This window comes from Electrophorus electricus, chromosome 12, assembly GCF_013358815.1.
Source record: "Electrophorus electricus isolate fEleEle1 chromosome 12, fEleEle1.pri, whole genome shotgun sequence".
In the NCBI taxonomy this organism is placed as follows: Eukaryota; Metazoa; Chordata; class Actinopteri; order Gymnotiformes; family Gymnotidae; genus Electrophorus; species Electrophorus electricus.
The window spans coordinates 5,926,091-5,948,658 of NC_049546.1; the positions used below are offsets into that span (position 1 = coordinate 5,926,091).

The window sequence follows — 22,568 nt, forward strand, 5'->3', positions numbered from 1 at the left end:
TCATTCTTGCCACACATTAAAAATAAACCCATATTTTAAGCTCCTTGACACGCACAAAAAAAAAGCACTTTAAATTTCACACTTTCGGATCTCAACCATAAACGCAGTCCTTCATTTATGCTACTTTTACACACTATTGATATACTTTACTGCCATTGCCTACCTTTAATCTAACTACTGCTAATACATGGCTTTATGGTTCCGAGAGGCTGCGGCTGCAGGAAATTATTTTACAGCTTGATCAAAAGAACAGACATTATCTTGAAACCATATAACGAACCGTCAGACAGGAGTCTAAGGGGGAACTGCTGCTAGCATCAATTTAGACAAATATCACAAAGTAAAATCATTTTTTTCCAAGTTTCAGTAGGGAAAAATGATTGCTCTAATGTTAAATGTTGCCATGTGATATGGTAATTCACCTATGAAGCACTGTATTATGAAGAAAAGCCCTGTAAACAAACTTCAGAGAAAATGTCATCTTAGCACAAGTTAGGTATTTATATCCTCAACTCCTGCTGGTAACCTGATCAAATCGTGCTCAATAAAAATTGGTTTACTCATTTATGTATCTATTGAATATAAAACAGTATCAGTTCTTTATTTAATTTTTTTCCCTCTAACTTTATTGTAAAAAATTAGGGCCACACATTTCCCCATAATAACAAAAATATTAATATTGATTAATATGAACACGTAAGGTTTTTCTTCCCCCTCTTCCTCCTGTGGTTTAGCAAGCATTTTCCATTGCATAAAACAATAATGATTTGTATTTAGGAGCCAATCAATCTGGAAACAAAGCAAAATAAGGCTAATGTTTTAACAGAGAGGAGACCCTGGTAAGAGGCATGCTTTGGTACATTTAATAACATTCACATACATCTGGCATAGAGGGTGCATTCAGTGCTCAAAAGAGGGAGGAACAAAGAAAGAGATCTTGATACAGTGTGAATGGTCAAGGACGCGGCAGTAGCGCAGGGACATTGCTTTTCTTTGGACACACCATAGATTCAGATGAATGGGCTTAATTCAACAGCATGCTCTCTTCAAAGAAAATATCTGAAGTGAGGATCATCTGAAAGCCTTCTGCAGAGGCCTCCTGGACATTTGGAAAGAGTTTTTAGTGTTATTGGTGGTAAGCTATGGTTGTCTCTAAGAGGAAATACGAATGTAAAAAATGTGTTTTTTAAACAAAAAAAACGAAAAGCAGCCTGATTTCCCGTTACCTGCTTCTGTCTGACAAACAGCTGCTAAATATAAATTATACAATGCATGAAACAAAAGAACGGCGCAGTGCTACTCAATAATATGCTGCATAAATGTGTGTTAGAGAAGAAGGGGTTGTAAATAATTATTAGAGAGCTTAATCATAAAAATAAATAATTATTAGAGAGCTTAATCATAAAAAATGCCTCTTGTGTGAGGAAAATTCATGTGATTAAAAAGCTATAACTGTTATAAATGCTTTGTGATCCTCATTCTTCCCAGAGCCCATGGTGTCTCTCACTTTGCCAATAATGAGCTGCAGGGGTCTGTTACATGCAGAAAAGCAAGAGACTCAACTAGACTGGATGGGTTTGTTTACCCGACTAATATTTGCACAGCAAAGCTCTTCGATGAAACATCATCTACTGTAGGCAGACGCCCACGTCTGGCCACAGATTAAGTGGGATGGACGGACTCCACTCACTCTGCTTTATTCAGTCAGATTGGGATTATTAGCCTGGAGGTGGTCCAGGGCTTGGGGGAGCTTTTTGCTGTGGCATCCTGGCCTCTCCAGCCTTCGCTAAATGACATCTGCAGCACTATCACAGCCCAGCGTGCTTGTCCGTGGCCAGAGTGCCTCTTAATTACTCCCACTCTACACGAAGAAAAAGAACACTGATCCACCACCACCAGAGACAGACGGCACTGGAGAGGGTAAAGTGGGGGTGTAAGGGCATGGACCTACACGATTGCGGGGGAGAGAGGCACGTGGACACATTAGTCCTACTTTTTAAAACCAATAAGAAGGAACCTCACCATTACCAAAGGGGTAACCCAATCATGAAAATGCCTGATGTAGGAGGAAAAATGACCGCTCGTGACCGCTAAGCATGCTACTGGCCCCAAGTTCAATCACTGCCTTGTCTTCAGTATTACATACCTGACTATTCTGTTGGCCATGTGACAACGTAAGAGTACTACCTGGAATGTATGATTGTAAATTCCAATTAGAGATTAATATTTAAAGACTATTAAAAAATTGTGTGTGCATGCACAGATGTATATGTTGTACTGAAACAATTTTGCTCCATTCTGCAGGGTAGCTGCTTCAGATGGTTTCTTAAGAGGAACGAGGAGGAAAACCTCCACTGCCTCTGCAGGTGAATTACAGGGAGATGTGTGTTGTGCCCATGGTAAACAGCTCTTATCACATAAATGCACATCTCTTCCCTGGAATGCAGTGCACACGTTAAGATAGCTGCCAGCAGCCCGCCACCCTCAACCCAACCCGTCACAGCGCTGTCTGCAGCATCTGCAGTGATGGGTAGCCAGCGAGCGCCCCCTGGTGGGACTGGGCGGCATCGAGGTGCTGGCTGAGCGCTTCCCAAGCTCTGCTTCTCTAAATGCTCGTCTTCGACCGCATGACACACCTCACACAAACAGGCGTCCACTGCGTTTGCTAGCTGCACTGCGTGTAACGGGCCTGTCGAGAAGTCCTGTTTGTGACTGCTATCATTATGAATAATGCCATTTAATTATCACAACAATGGCTGACTTTAAAAAGAAAAAGAGAAGAAAAGGTGGGGTGCCAAAGGCCAGCTCGCTTAAAGAGAGGAACGTCTGTTTCTCTCGTGTTTCAGCTGAGCCTAACCTCAGGGGCAACTACTTCATAAAGAGAATAGAGAGAACTGCACCCAAAAGTCAAGGATTACCCTGCGAGTCTGTGGCTTTTCAGCTTTTATTGGTTTATGGTGATGAAAGAGTCATGTTTCAGATTACCAAGCAAGCACGGTGATGCGTAAAAAATTCTAATGAAAACTTGATCCCTGCAACATAAAGGCTTGGGATAGGGAAATACAACAAAAGTATATTGATAAGCACCTGGGAAAAGTGGGAGGAATAAATGAATAAAAGAGATAAAGGCAGGAGCAATCAAAGATGTGGGGCTTTAGCAGAAGAGGCAGAAGGAAGATCAGGTTAAGCTTATTATTCTGTAGCGTCTTGCAGAATGTCATACGTTTCATCCTCACTCTCGCCTTACGGACACATGAAGGCAAGCTGCCCAAGAGACGTGGCATACTTACAGATTTGGCTGTGGCAGAGATGTACTGGACCACCATCTCTCGCTTGGTGCTCAGGTCCTTCCCACGCAGGGGGGCCTTGCGGTCCTCATTTAGGTTCATATCCTCCTGCAGACATTAAGGCAGGAACACAGACACACAACAGAGTGAGATAGGAGGGCATTTTCTTAATGTGCAAAGGAAAAAATAATAGCACATGAAAGGGTACTGATGGTAATAACACTAATGACCACCAGAGATCGAAAAAGAGCTTGAGAAAGTGGGTGAGTGCATAAAATTCATATACAACACTATAGTATGAGGCCTGTCGACAGCAGACAGATCGCTGCATGATGACACCATCAGCGCTGCACAAAGTTCATTACTGAGCAGTACAATATTGTTTCATTTTTGTATATTTTGTCCTTTGCTGTGTGCAGGGTCCTACAGAACTGCCATAACCTGTGACAGAGCTTTGAGGTATGACTTTCAGAGCCGAGACTGCCGAGACAATACAGTGGGTGAGAACAACAAAGAATGTTGTTGCTCCAACGCTTCTGGCAGTTACCGATAAAGCAACAGAACCATGCTGCCCTCTTCTGAAAAATGGAGGGACTGCAAGTCCTTTTGTTTGATGTACATTGTAGCATTGCCGTAAAAATGGAAGTATTTGCATCAAACATGAATGTTCTTTCACTATTTTTAATATGCATTTTTATTTAGTAAATATCTAATAAAATCATATGAAAAACACTGCCCAGTACTTGCCATATGTACCTTACACTGTAATTTCAAAATGAAGGACATGAATATTTCTCTAAACCGCAGTGATCTTTTAAAAGTTTTACAATTAGCCCCTGTATCCACCCCATCACCCACTTCTCTTTTGGACCAAGAGGTATTTTAATTAATCTCTAAATCTCTGAACCAATTCGACTCCCTAACTGGTACCAAATGTGCAAGCTGAATCGTGGTGCAGAAAATGAAATATGCACTGTCAGAGAATAGCAGCAGGTCTGGTAGGCAAGTGTCAAGGTCTTCAGAAGAAGGAAAATCTCTCCAATATCATTTTTTCCACTTTGTTAGATTCTCATATGATAATGTTTAGCTCCAATATTTCCACTGTAAGTGCAACACTTAAGGACACTGCTATATACAAAACTGGAGATTTAATACATGTACACACATCTACCACACACACACACACACACACACACACACACACACACACACACACACACACACACACCTCCCTCCCTGTCCCTCCCTATTTCTATCTCTCTTTCACCCTGTCTTTATATGTATCTCTCTCTGGGATATATTAGGTAGCAAGTGAACAGTGAGTTCTTGAAGTTGATGTGGAGCAAGCAGAAAAAAGGGCAAGAGCAAGGATCTGAGCGACTGACATGGGCCGAAGTGTGACAGTTAAATGACTTGGTCAAAACATCTCCAAAATGGCAGGTCTTATGCGGTATTCCCGGTATGGTCTTGTGGGGTGTTCCCAAAAGGTGTCTCAAGGAAGACCAACCAGAGACCTGCCGTTAGGGTCATGGGCACCATCAAAATAATCTACAATAGAAATGTGAGCATAAGAACTGGACAGAGGAGCAATGGAAAAATGTACCCTGGTCTGATGAATCATGTTTTCCTTTACATGTGGACAGCCAGGTGGATTACGTGGTATGTGATTACATGGGATGCACTATGGGAAGAAGACAAGGCAGTGGACGTGGTGTGATGCTCTGGGTAATGTTCTGCTGGGAAACGTTGGGTCTTGGCATTCATATGGATGTTATTTGACATGTCCTATCTTTCTGAATAGATGGTATGTGCTAGAAAAACTAGTTTGATCTATGGAGGTCCCAACTGACAACCTAAAGGACATTTTGGGTAGAGGTCCTTTCTTTAACTGTGCATGCAAAGCACTTCAAGTGAAGGACCTCTGTTCAGAACATCCTGCTTCTCTGGAAACCTATATAGGTATGCATGTATGTATGTATGTATGTATGGTGTGTGTGTGTGTGTGTGTGTGTGTGTGTGTGTATGTGTGTGTGTGTGTCTGTGTGTGTGTATAGTTGAAGTCCAGTTGTTTTATACCTTTACACCTTGCCAGACACAATTAATCTTCAGAAACGTCAGCATCAAAGAACAATAGAATACACAGTACACCCTATTAACTGGAAGAAAGAGACAATGTCTCAACATTTTAACTTTCTACAGACATGTTAGAGCTCAGAGATGGTAAGGATAAGATAATTGGCATCATACGCAACTCTCTCACTCTCTCACCAGTTCTCTCTCTGGTACATTCTCCCTTTCCCTATAACTCTCTTCTTCCCCATCTCATTCTAGGTCTCTTTTTCTCTCTTCCTCTCTCGTTCCATCTCTAGCTGTCTGCCTCTCTTCTCTCTCTTAAAAGTGTGCTGAAGAGGCAGCAGGTTCCTGCAGTTAGAGAAGCACAGCACCTCAACTTTGATCTTGGTCAGGTGGGCCATCTTGTCTTTTTTGCTGTATAATTTAAGAGAATTGAACATGGATGTACTATGCTGAGGTTTAGATGCATTTTAAGTGCTTCACCAAGGAGTTCTGAGAGAGCACTGATTACTTAGTGTCCTCTCAGTGCTAAAACAAGGAAAATATACAAGGAAAATATACCTAATGTAAAAGATACACAAAGTCAAAATATAAAAAGAGACAGGGTTATTTCTCTTGTCATTCTGGACACATGAGCCTGAATTAATGCTAACTGCACCATTACATATGAATCCAGTAATAATAAACAAAACTGCACAGAACATGAAAAAAAGAGGTTTCTGTTTAAGCAGAATACAGTTTAAACAGGATAGTCCTTTGTGGACAAGACATACTCTTAATGCACTGTTGAGTTTTTTGGAGCTGGATGTTGGGAGGTGAAGGATCAAGCATAATCAGACAGCTATTGAGATCACTGTCTCACCCCATTATTCTCTGACAAGGCCCGTCTCTGACTTTTACTGGCTGGCAGAATTGCATTTTAATTCCAACCATGTCAGTTGCCTGCCATGCCACATCCTGCTTGCATGGACATCTATCTCCTGTACAAAATAATTAGTAAGACCCTATAATCACAACCTCTCTGCTAATCAAAATACCAGTGCTCCTCCTCATTAGAGGAGATATCCTATATAACATATATGATGTTCAATGAGTAGACCACTGAGTAGCCATTCCACTATTTCAAAGACCAGCCACTTTTTATTTTCAAAGACCAACTAACCCTAAACTAACCCTTAGTATGTTTCCATTTACAGGAAAGTGGTTATGAGCTAAGCAAGTCATTTCTCTATTATCCCCATTATGTAATCAGTGCCCAGGTAGTTGTTTATGTGCAGCAGGAAGTCGAAATTATTATTAACCATTAAGGCAAGAAATCAACAAGAAAGGAGCAAGGCAGAAAACATAAGTCTGAGAAATAACCTCATTACTTTAATTAAAGGAATCTGGTTTGTGAAAAAAGAGCCCTATTTGCTTATTGCCTCTGTAGACATGGTAAAAGCCCTGTAATCTCCATGACAGATCACTGAAGAGTGCAGGCTCTAAAGCTTTCCTTAGCCAAAGCCCAGGCCTTCCATCGGTCGAGCAGCAAATTGTAGCACAGGTTTAATGTCATGCTGTCTTGAGCACAAACAGAGATATTCAGAGGTGATGTGGGTTACAAGCAGTGACTAAATGACAGAGGGAGAATATATGGAAAGCCAGACATAATTTAGCAGCAGCAGAACATTTAAGGATGAACGAACAAATAATATTTTATGAGAGAGTGTGTTGTAGAATAAATCTATAACGTGAAGATCAAGTGTTTTATCTAGACCTAAACATTTCTGTAGCATCTTTTGTGCTTTAATTTGCTGAGCATGACTCGGAACAGTTCCTCATGTCGTGTTTTGTTTAAAGAATCAAGCCTTGCTTTGTCAAGGGTTCTGTCAAATAATTTACATAATGTTCTTGAGAGATCATAAGGTGACACACTACTGACGTAACACAATTCAGCCTCAGTGCCCACTTATGGCTCCTGGCATGCCTTGACATGGGCTTCTGCTCCTGTCTGGATCCACACCTGCAACACAGCACAACTCTTGCGCATAGTTCTCCAACACCACCACATAAGCCTGTACATACACTACTGTGTAATATCTGCAGCTTGTCATGGTCATGTGGTAAGACAACTTAGTACATACACTGAATATGCAAAAAAACTACTTTATACCATGTTGTAGCTTACAATTGGATATAGGTAGTATAGCAGCCTACAAAAATAGTTGCACATACATATAAAGCCAATACAAGCTAAACTTATCCTCAGAGTGATTTTGTTATTTTCTTTGGGAGAGTAAAGCCCAGGTTCAAATAAGGCCAAAGTGTGTATGCCAACATCTCAGCCAGTTCTTTTGTACAGGGAATTGAATTCAAGAAGCACGCAATGAGCACTGATGCAGCTGTGTGTGTGTCTGTGCATGTGTGTGTGTGTGTGTGTCTGTGCATGTGTGTGTGTGTGTGGGGGGGAGGTGTCAACACTGCAAGTTTTCAAATATATGGTACAATATGAATGCAGTCCATTGCAATGCTAAACAAAAAATTCAAAGTGCAAAATACTGCTCCTCATCTACAGCAGCTAGTTTTAGCCATTGGCCATTCTACAGACAGCTGTCAACATATCATATTTAATGACAGAAATAGCATGCAGACATATGGATATAAAACAGTAGCAAAATGGATGATTTCTAGTTAGGGTACAAAGGAACACGTGTCACACGTCAAACGTGTCACAGCTCATTTAATGCAGTCCGTCAAGAGACAGCGCAGCCCTTTCAGCTCCAACTGCATACACATGATGGGCAGCAGAGGTAAAACAGGGCTCAGGAGTGCTGCTCACATCACTTACGCATTCTAATTAGGACTGCTCGGCCGCCTGGGCTGAAATACTATGACACAAATGTGTGAAGTATATTTTAGACTATGCTGGAACATAGTATGATTGATCTCCTTTTTAAGAGTCATCACTTGCCCCAAGTTATTTCTGTGAACAGTAACATCCATTCAGACTGCATTGACTTGGCGTGAAGGCCCGAAAACTCACCATCATCTTCTCAAAGAGGTCAACAATCTCTTTTTCGGAGAGGTTCAAGGAGCGCTCATCAAAGAGTGGCTGGGGCACAGGCAGCTCTGCCTGGGTGGCGTTAGGGTCAGTTGGGTGTTGGATAACCGGCTTCTCCTTCTTCGTGCCTTGCTTTCGGAAACTTGTAATTCTGTCACGCTGCAGGGACAAAGAAACAAATTAAACAAACGACTTGGCCATGTTTTAATGCTCATTTGTTTTCTTCACCTTGTAATTCCAGCATAAATACAACATAGCTATAACTACCCAAGTCATAATGGAACAAATTTGAAACTTGTCTCTTTTAGGAAAGCTTTAAACACATGGGAAAGCCAACATAACACAGTAGAAGAACATTTTTAGAAGAGGAACTTAAAACATCTGGAAATGGTTCAGTGATTCACACCACAGCATTTAGCACTTACCTGCACTCTTACCATCTTACAGGTGAAACAGGTTTGGAATATATTAGGCTTTCCACAATGTATACAGTAAACCTGTCACACCACTATCTCCATTTGGAATAACAATGAACAAACACACTGATGAGATCAATGACAGCATCATGAGAGCTGGGCATGACAAGTATTAAGAGGAGGAGTTAAAATGTGTCTGCCAGCATTTCCTGTCTTAATTACAAGGTCAAAGGAACAATATGCACCATGCACCAATCGCTGTTAGTTTGTCATTGGTAACACAGGACTGTGAGGGAGTGAGAGGCATGCATATAGGATGAGATGAAAACAAAAGAGAAACACAATCGTCAGAAAATACTGTAAAAATGAAACTGCTTGAGGAGAGAACAAAGGCAAACAATGGAAAATGACAAGGACGTCTGGGTGAACCTGAATGGGCTTTTGTTCCGCACCTTTTCAGGATAACCAACTGGACACTGACCCCAGAAAAACGTCTACGCTGACTGAGGGTTGAAGTTGTATATGTGCTTTGGCTTTGATCTCTCCACTGTTAAGTTTCAATTTCACGAAGACTATGCAGTTATACAGAGATGGAAAAAGTCCTGATAAATTAAATAAAAGCACACTAAATAAAAACAAAAAACAAAAACACCTTACCATGTCGTCAGCCAATGTTTTTATATGTATGTTCTGTTGAAGGGAAGGGACAACAGAGAAATGAGGGCCAATGTAACCACCATGGTGTGTATGTGCTCATAAGGGTGTGGGTCCTTTTGTTAGGGGCACATACACACACACACATTCATAGACCGGCATGCAGAATGTGACACGCACATGAGATTATGATCATACATTAGAAAGAAGACTTTTTTGTGTTGATGAGTGTCTGAAACTCATGGCAGAGGGTGTTGGCATCAGCAGGTATCTACTGGTGAACAGGACTCAAATGTTTCCAAGTTGCCACTGATGAAGTAAAGGAACCACGCAATTCAGGGTCTCCCAACATCATTCTAAATCAGTTAGTCCCTCTGAACCACTTTTGGTCACAAAGAGAAACCAAAAACATATCTAGGAAGGTTAGCCGCAGTTTACCGATCTCACGTATGTGTAATTCATCACTCTGCCCCCCTACCCTGCTCGCTCTCCCTGCAAAGCTCCAGACGCGCGGTTTCTCTCTGCGGCACTAAGGTAGCACAGGCCCATGGCTGCAGTAAGAATGGCTGTTTGCAAGGCAGAGCCCACAAAAGGAGGAGCTGAGGCTCCATATGGCACCCAGTGCGAAGAGTGGGCTAACGAGCATTCCTGTGCCGAGGAGCTGCCATAAACCAGGGCCTCCTGCCGGTGTTCGCCCTCTGAGCCCAGCTCAACTGGAGCTCCCGCACCCCCTCCGAAGGCCTCCTCTGCTTCAGACATTACTGCACCGCCCCAAGGCTGCAGACGGCACGCTGCCTTATGGAGCTTGCACGGAGAGTCCAATGCATCTACAGCAACAGTTTGGATGGGAGGAGTGAGTCTATTAGGAATAAATCAGTTCCAGTGTGAACTGGGAATGACTGACTCCCCACACCCAACCCTATTAACTAATATTTTCAACAAGAGCAGCATTTTAAAGCAACGGAAGTCGAAGCTCCCAGTGTTGATTTCCAAAGACAGTAGAACTGAGACATGCAAATCTTTATACAATATGAAGCCTTCTAAGCACTCCTGTGCCCTGGTTAAAGAAGGTAATTAAACAAACTGATTTACCAACAACAATTTAATAAGGTTGTATAATTATGTTGTGCAAGCCAGCAATATCACACAGATTATCATCACACCAAAAAGACAACACAGCAATTTGTCACATAATAATTTAAGAACAAAGTGCCCTTAGGGCTAGAGGAATTATTAAAATCTTTATTAAAATCAACTTTTTCATTATAAGGAACACACTAAATGTCACAATTGCATTATTAAACTAGCCCTTAGCATATTAATAAAGGGAAAAGAATATGAAATTATACTGTCAAGGGTCAAGGGTCCCTCTACCCCAGCTTGGTACTGCTTTCACTACTACTGAACTATTAAGATAGCTACTAATAGTTTCATTTGTTTCAGTTGCTGCAATAAAAGGTGATAAAGAGAATATGTCAAGATTATCATCATAAGATCATTGTTACATTTTTAGAAAACTGAAAAATTGTGTAAAATACTTAAACAAGTTGCTTTGCACAATTGGGGTGGGGTGGGGTATTTGTTTGTCTGGTTGGTTGGTTTATTTTGAAGACGTGACAAACAAAAATGTATGTAATGTATTGCCAGTGACTAGCAATTTTATTTAGTCTAATAATACCAGAATGGTACAATGGCATTTAGTGAGCTTCTCTGCTACACTGTTCAGAAAAAAACATGCAAACTATTGTGCTTTTAAGCAAAGGGATGAGTCATGTACCCACCAACAGCATCACTTGCCTTAAGCAAAACATAAAAAAGCAGCTTACAGCTCCTTTAAACTCAGTGAAAAAAATAAATAGCTACCACTGTGTGCAAAAGTGAAACAGAACCATTCCTTCTGTATTATGACCCCATTAATGTTGGCCCACTAGGTGGCATACAACTGACAATTTCCACAGAGTACTTCTGGGTTCACAAACTTTAAAAATAACTCTAAACTGAAAATGGGAACATTGTAGTTTACCCAAAGACCACCATCTGCTCAGGAAATCATCTGTGGTCACATACTGTAAAGTGCCAGCAATGGCAGCACAACTGAAATCAGTCCAAAAAAAAAAAAGTTTGGAAAGACAAGTTGTTTTAATTAGTCTTAATTATACTCAAACAAAGGACCACTTGGCGCACTGCCACGTTCCCCACACTATGCGCTACCATGTGCCACTAACAAATCCTGTCACTTCATCACACACATTCAGTTGTACCCAGCCAAATGTGCTGCTTCATTTGAAGCTTTGTTTAAACCACTCAAAATCACAATGCTCTTCCATCACAATGGCCGAACATTGTGCGTTAGGATGTCAACCTGAACACAAGAAACAAAACCAAAGGAAATATTCCTCACAAATTACTAAGCATGTATACTGCAAGCACAGTGGAAATGACTGGTATTAAAGTACTTGACTTGTGTCAGCTGCCACCACTGATAAGATAATTTCACAAACATAGTGGCAAAAAATCTAAGATCAGGACATGAAGACCCTTGAGTTGACCGAGTGCCCCTGGGCTAAAATATTGCTGTAATTCCTCATTCTCAAAATAACAAGAGTGCATATATAAAACCTCTGACCAGTCTCTGACCATACGTTCTTAGACCATCAGGTGTAGATCACTGATGCTACACAAAAAAGTTTAAGCTCTTGCATTATATATCTGTCTTACATTAAATATCTGTAGTGGGTCATATATGAACCATGCGAACACAGCTCACACGTCCTCACACTCGGTCCCCTCTAATGGGTGATGCCAGGAGCATGGCAACTCTCTACCAGCTTCAGTCGTTAGTATGTTACCATTTCTTGAGTAAGCAAACCCTTTGGGATTTGACATTTCAGAGTGGCAGTTGCTTATCTAAATTGGTTTGCTGTTCAGAAAAGGCCAACACCCATGCCACCCTTTCTTTCCCTACTACCGAGTGGTGGAAACATCATTGTTTACTTCACAACGCAGGCTGGCTGCTTCGTTGCATGCAACCTTGCCTTAAAAAGAATACAGTAAATAACTGGTATTATTTTAGAGTGTGAAAAAACACCTGCCATGTGGGAAGACAAACAGCAAAAGTCTGGACTTTCACAGACCTTGAGCCTTCATATCTTTACCATGCTAAAACATTGCAGCCTTTCTAAATTACCGTGCAGGTCATATTATAATCTCACACTACATTCTTCCTCTTTCCAAATTCATTGGTTTTTTGTCTTCTATGTTTATTCCTCAACATGGATGTCCTCTAGTGGAAAAGTATGTGCAGGAAAACAGTTAAACATTACTAGACTTTATCTCAGTAATTTTAGATAAAGTCTGTTTTTTATACTAAAAGCTGTTTTTTCACTAGACATCTGTTTGATTTAAATTACGGTTAGTTTGAAGGATAGATGTTGCTGTAGTTGCCTGCGGTTGGACACCTCAGACACCAGAGAGGTGAAAAGTCACTTATTTAATCAACCATCTGTCCTAGGCATCAATAAAACAAAGCTGAAAACCCTCAACCTAGACAGAACAGGAGTGCTTTCATCAACACAACAGTAACTAAATGAAGACCAAACCCAAAGTTCGTTTTTTCAAGTGATTTACCTTTATCTTATTAAAAGGCAGCTAGTGAATTACCAATACCAAATATAAAAAGGAGGCACTTTGAGTAAACAGGTCAAAGCAAAAGCTTCATTAACTTTAAAAGACAAAGAATTTATGGAATGTTAATTATTTCAGGAAAGCTGAGGAAATGTTAGTATTTTCCTGAAACAAGAGATGAGAACTTAACAAATGGTGTGTCGCCGAAGGTAGTTAACGAAACCTTTCAGAGTCACAAAGTTATAGAAATGTGGCTTTTTGGAAGGAAATTCTATCTGACTTTCTGGAGGCCTTCTAGAATGTATATGAAAAAGGAAAAATGTGTCACGAGATAAATGTCTTGATTTTTGAGCAAAAATGCTTTAAGCCCTTCCTGAACTAAAAACTCAACTGATCACCCCTCCAACAATGTGGGCATTACGGTGAGCTTCTGGAGCAAAAATACCCATTTGCAAGGGTGATATCAGAGTGGGCAGCCCGTGTCTTTCCCCAGCATAGCCTTAGCACCCAGTGTCACTTCCCTTCTCTGCTTCCTGTGAACTCTGAACCACTCACAACATTTCCGGCTGTTTCTACACGAGTCTATAAAAGATACCCTTCATTTGATTTGACTTGGGGAGTAAGCCATCAAGTCTCTTGTGGACACATATTATATTCTTTTAAGATATATATTACAAACATCTTAATTGGTTCTTGAGGCCTTGCAACTACATTTTTCTTTCCAATTGCGATTTTTCTTCTTGATTGCTTAAATAATTAGGGCAATATTATAATATGGTTCAAAGTGTACAAATTTCCAGCTTGGATGTTCTATTCTGATATATATAATTTCTGTTCTTTTGACTAAGGAACAAAGGAAATAATACTGACCATATTTTTAACTTGGCCTGAGAAAGCTTTCTAGCCAAAAACTTCAGCGTCCCAGCAGATCTGTGACACTTTTGGTCTAGAGCAATACAACAGCTGCCTTAGTTTAATTTTTCTCATGAGAAGTCGCTTAAATTAGAAATGTCTTAAACAGCGCTTTAGGACTAGCTCTGAGCATGGCAAAAATACATTTCGGCTTTAGTCAAGGAATTGGTTTCTGAATTGATGTTTCTGCAATGCTGACAATGGTCTGTTGTAATCCCTTAATGTGGTATTAACCCAGAAGGGGTTTTCCTCTTCATTTAAAATAAACAAAAATAGCCAAAAATCACAAGATGCTGCCATATAGATAATATAGCTTTGCAGGAGTATATTCAGGACTAATCTTCAAATAACCATGCTATTAAGCAGAGAGCATTTGGAGAGTGTGCTGAGGCATGTTCCCGGCCCCCTTTACACACCCGTTCTGTCTATTCACACCTATGTCATGTAACAATGAGATGATTAGATAGCCAGAACAACTCTTTGCTTTTCTACACATCTACAGCTTTGGCTAAAAAACCAAGTAGCCTGTTTTCCAGCACAACTAGGAGTTATTCATTCATTACAATTACAGAGAAATTAATAGAGGGTCGTTATATAAAACATTCACAGTTCTGATGCACTAATCCATAGTGTGGTATAGCTCTTTACATATTAACTGACAGGCTTATTTTCTATTTTGAGAACAATATTTATTTGCGGAGGAATCATTTGTCTGTGGACCCTGTTCTTCTCTGAATTATTTTATATAGAAAAGATCTGCCACAAAGTGTTTACAGACATAATCTGCATTTCCTGGATTTCACTCACATGACTTCATGCAGTAATCTAAATGTAGTTAATAGAGAAACCAGTCAAGCAAACTCAATCAACTTCCTTTTATTTATTATGGACAAACAACATTCCACTTAACCAGATAAAATTGCTACAGAAATATATTGTTTCAGATAATTATCAACTATTCATAACTACAGGCTACATTACTATTTATACTCAAATTGGGTTTGTAGTCATGTAGCCCAAACTCTGCTCTACCCCCACTGTTAAACACAATTTAACAGTCTGTAGTCTCGCACAGGTATAACAATGATCACATCACATCACATCACAATGGTCAAATTAGCCCTGTCCCACCACAAAGGGCCAAGTGTTATTCAGGTGCAAGTTCATGCATCTGTGATATCTGTGGTATGATGGTTGGGGTGATGCTAGCATGTGGTCACATTTGATTTGTTAGTGATGGGTGGGTAGCCTCCGTTTCTGGTGAAGATGAGGATGAGAGAATTCAAAGCCTGGAGGGAGTGAGAGTGAATTCAAGTGGAGCCAACTGTGGAAAGGGGATGAATCTCAACCCATATCATATAAATTCCTAAATACTAAGAAATCAGAGTGAACCATTGTCTAGGAACCATCTATATAATAAATATAAGTAAGTAAATAAATATAAATAAATATAAAAAGTAATAAAAAAAATGTGCTCTTCCCAGAAGAAAAAGTAATTAATAATTTGCGATTTTATGGAATCAGTTGTTTTAACCTTAATGCTTTAAGCTTTACGTTATGCATATACTTCCATCCAAGAGGGTAAGGATAGACAAGTACAGTCAACACCCCTACAGATGCAACTTCATGTCAAAGTTATTTGGTGAGAAAAAGCTTCATGAGCTTGATATACAAAACAATTACACTTCTGCAGAAACTGATCAGCGAAGAATAGATTAAACAAAGTTGGCTGACAAATGCCTCTAATAAAGCATTTAGTGAAATGTAGTGAAGGTGGGTGTTTCTAATGAATTGCATGGTGAGTACAAACTGTTTTTACTCTTAAAATAAGCAGCCAGATGATCAGTGATCAATCTGGTATACAGTAGCAAAAGTAATGATGCTCGGCACATTTAAATACAATGAAAAAATCTTTCGGGGCCTCTTGGATGCTATTGTAAAATATCAGAGCGTTACTATTAAAAAGACAAAAATAACATCAGTGGTTTGTGACCCACATTTTGCCAATGCATATAGCCTGTATAGGTGAACATTTAGTTCTTTATGAACAGTGATGCAAAATTATGCGTACATGTTTTTGTTAAAAGACAGTGACGCAGGTGTCTTTGTCTGGCCAGCTAATGAGACTAATCACACCACACTAAATTGTAACAAAACATGGATCATGTTTGTAAGGGCAAGCTTTTTATATTCTAGCCTCAGAATGGTGGGATGATTCATCACCACATGAAATTTACAGAAATAGACCTTGCTAAACAATTAGAAATTTGCTATATGCCGCACTTACATCAGCTTCAGCTGGAAGCAACAGAAATAAGAAGGGATGTGAAACCTCAGACACAGGAGGGCCCAGGCACTAAAAAGTTAGTTGTGCATCCTGTGCCAACACACCCAGATTAAGGTATGGAGGGCTTGGTAATTCACTGATGTGATGAATCAGACATGTTAAAACAGTGGAAGCACCACACCCTGCGGTGCTGTTAGCACTCACAGCTGGAGCCTGACATAACATGGATTTAAAAAGGAGAAGTTGTTGCCTTAAATCAGCTTCAAAGACATAAGACTCAATAAAGCACATTTTAGCTTCATGCTGTGGTGTAGAAGTAGTAATTAACCAGATTTATTTGTCATAGGGTGACACACTGCTTCCCTTTCCTGCTGAAAGAAGAAATACAATAGCACAAAGGTTTGGTGGAGTATTACTTTAGAAACTATTTAAAATTTAATGATGATCATAATGCAAGACATTAGGCAAACACCACACTTTTTTTCCAATCAACTAGCAGAATGGAGGATGGGCAATAGAGTGTTTCCGAGAGGAGAGTTACCAACATAGCTTCCGGCACATTAACTAAACGACACCGTCAGACAACCAAGATAGAATCAATACATTTTAAGATATTATATATTATAGAATTATCCTGTTTACAAAATGCCAAACTGAAGTCAGTTTCCAGACAACATAAGGAACATGATAGAACATGATAGGAGCATGATAACAGTGGGGGTTTAGCTTTAAATGTGTAACTACGTCCAAGACATTTGCAAACTAATAGCTTTACCAAGAGAGGTGACATTCTGCATCTTGTCTAATCCTCTTTAACACAACTGGTTAATACAAAGCCAAAGCATAGCAAACAAAAGCAAATGCAGGTATGCAGCAAAACAACCCATGTCTTCCCATTATTTGAACTATTATAGATGGCATCATAATGTAAGCTCGCAAGCAAGCAGCCTCTTGAATACCACATTAAATACTATGCAGTAACTGGAAGACTGCATCAGCTATTCTCAACAAAATTATATTATATTGAGCCATAGATAAAGTTCTTTTTATACTCTGAGAATTACAGATTGATACGACAGACCCGTGATTAGGTTCCCAAAAGCATCGTTAGATAAGGGCATCGTTAAATCATTCATTCATTTGTAGGCATTTCCCGAAACCCCTCCTAAGTGACCTCATCACTATTTACCATGCTACATGACTGCCTTTTTAGTCCAGAAGTGCTCCTTAGATTGTCTCTGTGCTTCTTTTCGCCTTGATGCAAGCTGTTATCAGTCACAAAGGACTGCCTGCAAAAGCTAATGGGACAAATGTAGGTGACATTTTTTAAATGATCTTGAATTTAATTTATTGCTTAAAGAAAACAAAAAGTTGATTCAAACATATTCAGAATCCAGATCTACAATGAACACTGACTATTGGTCTTGATCTGTGTGTGTATGTGTTTTTTTCTAGTATTACCCTAATTTGCATTTGGCCATTTGTCTACATAGACCCATGTTCCAATGTGCTTAACCTTGCATATAAGATGAGCAATTGCTCATAATTAGATGAAAACATAAATATATCTAAAACTGTATAATAAAAAGCAAAATAAAAGCTCTCTGGCTGCTTGATGTCTGTGTCCAAAAGGAAATGAGGTGTATAGCGCTTTACTTAAAAATAAGCAAACCAGTGTTCATTTAGTGATTACAAAGTAACATTTCACACTTCTTTTGTTCCATGGGCAAAATTATTGGCCCTGATATTAAAACCCTTGCATACTGTGCAACTTAAAAAGAGCAACTTGCTCTTGGCTACACCCATAAAGGTTGGCTCTCTAATGCCCAGGGGTGGACTTGGCTGGGTACTGCCTGAGTGGACTCAGCAGTTGCAGCAGAACTAGAGTAGGGTGGCCACTGTGGACAGCAAAGCTGAGGGAACTTGAAATCTTCTTAAGAACAATGAGTGTTTCTTCATTTTATCCCAGAGGACACTGGCTGACCTAGTATGTTCTTGCCAGTGCTTTCTTTTTTGGTCCAAGTGCCCAACAACCTGACTGTCCTCTACAGTCACTGGCCTGTCTCTCTACAACTACTTTGCAGCCCTGCTCTCTGCCAAAATGCAAGTCAGACCATTAACTGCAGACATCGGTGTATGTTCAACAGGATTAACTGCAAGCACTTAATCTCATTGCAAAATCAGCCAGTTTGCTGTTTCTCTGTACAACTATCCACAAAGAAAAAGAAAATTATTTTGTTCAACTTACTCCAGAATTAATGATAAATCTTCTTTTCTCAGTTATGCTTTTTTTCCTATCTGCTGTTTTAGAAATTCTTCCAAATTGGAGCCTATTCATACTATTGATTAAAGAAATCAATTTGTAGAAATTGCATGTGGACTGTCAATCGATTATTTGACTATTGACTGATCCCAGCCTGTCCAGATAGATCAAATCTGGAGTGCTTTTAGCAGCCATCTTGACAACTTATAAAGACTGAAGCTTACCAGTTATCCATGCCATATGAAAAGTAAGCGAATTTTACATTAGTGCCTCGCTAATAACAAATCAAGTTACACCAGCTTACAGTTTCTCTCCTTAAATGGTGCTGTGAGGTACGTTAGCCTAATGCTTTATTTATTTTCTGCAATTAGTCCTGAGAACTCACTTACTTTAATTGCCCATGTAGTTTAAATGAGGTACACCCCTTAGACAATTTTTCAACCTTGCCAAAAAAGGGCAAACTAAAAGCCACTGCCTCAGCAGAGCTGGATGAGTGGTGACTTCCTCCCTCCAGAAACTTGTTTCGCAACAGCCAAAGCAAATCTGTAGACTTAGGTAACATGGAATATGCCTGGCCCTGAAACAGGACACACAACAGTGAGCTCACTACTAAGGGTGTGAGAAAGAATGCTTGAATGACATCAGCCCTCAGTCAGGCAGCAAGAGAGCTGAAAAGCCTTGAGCCAGGCTTGGTTTATCTGGGAAAGGGTTATATAAGAAGTGGTACAATTTAAAGCAAACCACACCATGCCCAGTAACAGTTTACTTGTTATTGTCATGGAATGTGAAGATATTGGGGCTTTCCGCCTTCTGAAAAAAGACACAGAGGCTCACTCTCGTGGTTCAGCATAAAAGCCCAGACACACAGGCTGTGCCGAGGGTGAATGTCTGCACTGTCGGCCTTACTGAGTTTGCTCAACTGCTTATTTGCTAAACTCCCAGCTACATGAAGCCCGGCTAAATCTCCGTACCATGCAACAACACATTTATATTCTCCTAACCTAATGACATTCTAACGTAATGTATAAATAGATGGGTCTAGCTACATCTCATAAGAACTCCTCACCACAGAATACTTTTTGGGAAATGGTGCACAGAACCAGAAGGTGCTTTGGGCAAACAATGATAATTGCCTACATGCACAACACTGAATCAGCACGCCCCTGGTAAACTTTCATCACAACTCATTAAGGATCCTAATGTCAAGTACTCCTGCCTCAGCAGACATTAGTAGAGAAGCCCTCTAGTAAAAAGAGAAAGTCGGTAAATAGAGGTAATTGGCAAATCGAGATAGTAGGTCCTTACACTAGGAGGAGAAAAAAAGTGTGACATGACCTAATTCAACTGTAAGTATCCTGAAGCCCATTAAAGCTGGTTATATTCCATACAAAACACAGTGTACAGACTAATGAGAAAATCATAAATATATTGAAACGCTGAACCAAGGGGAGTTGAAAGTGTCCTGAGGAGTTGAGTATGGTAATTAATACATATGTGAGAAGGCAACTTTAAATAGGCTATGTCCCATATAACTTCCAATAATTATAATTATGTAGGGGTAACATCTAAGCAGATAGATCACAGGTCATCCAAAGTGGCACTGAAATATAAGAGGCCTGTGAATAAATCATCGAGTAGGCACCTCCACAATTGCAACCACATAATGTCAAGACTTCGTGTAACAATGGATAAATGCTATGGCCAATGAAACCAATTAAAACTGACAGTGTGAAAAATACTTTCCTCTTTCTGATCAGAGGCATGTCAGTGTGCTGCAAAAACCTCTCAGGAAACAAAAAAGCTTAGCAACTTCAAGCATCACTACAAATAATGCAAGAATATAAATTATTCTAAAAACAATAATTTGATTTATGCAGTTTCTGTAGTACAACAGTGATGCGTTTTAGCTGTTACTTCTCATTGGCAGTGTCTCGTCTGTTCTATGATGTAGGCAAAACAAGAAATACTTCAAAAAGGAAAAAAAACCAAAACAATCCTGCACACATAGTATTAAGTTACTCAAATCTGCATACATGACATTAATGTACTTAAAAGATATACGGACACACTGTAGTACATGTACCCAAGAGTCATGAGGTTACAAAGTTCACATTTTGTCATAGCTATCTGACTATCACTTCAACTTGAATGAATTGAAACCACTGCTGTGTTTTGACACTGCACATCTTTCACACTGTGTATACAAGAGTCTGCAATCATTATCGGTTTTACACCATCAGTACAGACAACAAAAAATCATGTGAACTCCACATGCTTTGGGGCAGGCTGAAGCTGGGGGCCACTGCACTAGAAGCCTTGACATCATTAAGTGAGCAGACCACTGTGCTGAGCCATCATTGACATTTTCACTGAGAAAGAGCACTTGGACAGAAAAAAACAAAACAAAGACTGACCAATAACACCTTATACAGTGACTAATAGGGGAGTGAATAATGCTACATTGGTGGCAGAGCAAGATAAAACTTATCCAAATATAAGTATGTATAAATACTAGCCCAACTTCCAGAGCCTTACAGTGAAACAAACTGTTAGACCTCACATGGTGCAGCTTCTGAATGATGCAAGAGATTTACGTACCAGCTTCTTGTTTTTACTCTCATCCTCGTTTGATTTCTTTTTGGAAGGCTTATTTGGATCTTCTCCTCCACTTGCCTGTTGATCCATTTCTGATAGTTCCTTTTACAATGTTGAAATATGCCGTGAAAAATACTAATTTTGCTCACTTAACAGAAATTCAAGGATCTTCAAAAGCCATCCCACACGTGGGGAAACCTGCAGAGTTATTCCACGTAACGGCGAATCGTTAAGAAAGTATCCGGACGCTTATAAGTAACCCAAGTAAAGTTGTCAAAAAGGTGTGGCGTGTCTCGCTTAGCGTCTCGTCTTCACTGTTGCAAAGTCTGCTGAAGAATAAGGAGGTTAAAATGTGCCTACAAAGTGTTCAAAAGTGGTGGGTATGTCTAAATGTTCTAAATCACATGATCATTATCTAAAAATCACTGTCATAACAAGCAAATAGCCAAGCAATGCAGTAGTTCAACGTTTTCCTGCTCACGTTAGTCACGCTATTTTACATTATATAGATGTAAATACACACACACAACCCAAATTAAATCGTTATGTCACAAAAAGGTTATTCGTTAGACGAAAGTGTTGCAATAGCCTTAACAGTTGGTGCTTGCACATAACAAACTTGTTGGAAAATTAAATAAATAAGTCAATTTAACAATATGAACCGTGATATACAGTGAGCCGGAAAGCACCACGTGAAATGCTTTCAAAACTCCGTGATCAGATAACTAAGATGAACGAATTCATCACGATAAATGACGATATTTTGAAATTCAAAACCACATTTATTTGGGAGAGAAATCACCGTTGCTATCCAAGCGGTTACTTTGAACACAGGAAATTGTTATCCCACCACCATGTTCTTGATAACAAGAACATAAACCAGAACAAACTCTAAACGTTTAGCCTATTTTAACCTGCTAACATGGGCATATCTAAAATGCAATCCAAGACAAAATATTTGTAATATATTAAACAAAACTCACAAAATCTCATCCATGTCTTACCATCACAACCAAACGTTAATGCCAGGCCTACTATTGGACCGCCCGTCAACGTTTCCCATTTGCCCGATGGTTTGCAGCAAGTCTGGAAACGCCCAATAGCGATTGGTCAGTTGAAGCGTCTGTCTGCCCACTGTCTCCTCCCCGTTAATTACAAATAACTCAATGTTATGACGATATGGTACAATTGAAGCGCCATGGTAAGGTCATATCGACTTTATTATATCTTACCTCTGCCGCGTTAAAAATTATTAGTGTGGATAGTCTTATATGTAACAGATATATATATAACAAGTTTCCAAATTATTTAATCTACTGTTAAATAGAAAGCAGTATGTGTTTATTAAACAAAACGTCAAAATGAATGATTTTAAAAAATCTAACAAACACATTTTTTTAAAGATTGCATAACAGCA

The 22,568-nt window shown here is 39.6% G+C and overlaps 1 protein-coding gene across 9 annotated transcripts in view; it reads right to left on the reverse strand.

The window, feature by feature from the left end:
- diaph2 (diaphanous-related formin 2) overlaps window positions 1-22,199 on the reverse strand; it is a 333,658-nt gene extending 311,459 nt beyond the window's left edge. For 5 of the 9 annotated variants that reach the window (XM_027028176.2, XM_027028101.2, XM_027027870.2 and 2 more), the window contains exons 1-5: window positions 22,135-22,199; window positions 21,155-21,477; window positions 9,474-9,506; window positions 8,383-8,559; window positions 3,291-3,395 (exon numbers count right to left, since the gene is read on the reverse strand). In XM_027028176.2, coding sequence (XP_026883977.2) covers window positions 3,291-3,395; window positions 8,383-8,559; window positions 9,474-9,506; window positions 21,155-21,241 — 402 coding nt within the window. In that variant the 5' untranslated portion in view covers window positions 21,242-21,477; window positions 22,135-22,199. Of the gene's footprint in view, window positions 1-3,290; window positions 3,396-8,382; window positions 8,560-9,473; window positions 9,507-21,154; window positions 21,481-22,134 lie in introns of all 9 variants that reach the window. The other 4 variants (XM_027027635.2, XM_027027713.2, XM_027027799.2 and 1 more) reach the window with 4 other exon arrangements.
- Between the last annotated feature and the right edge of the window lie 369 nt (window positions 22,200-22,568).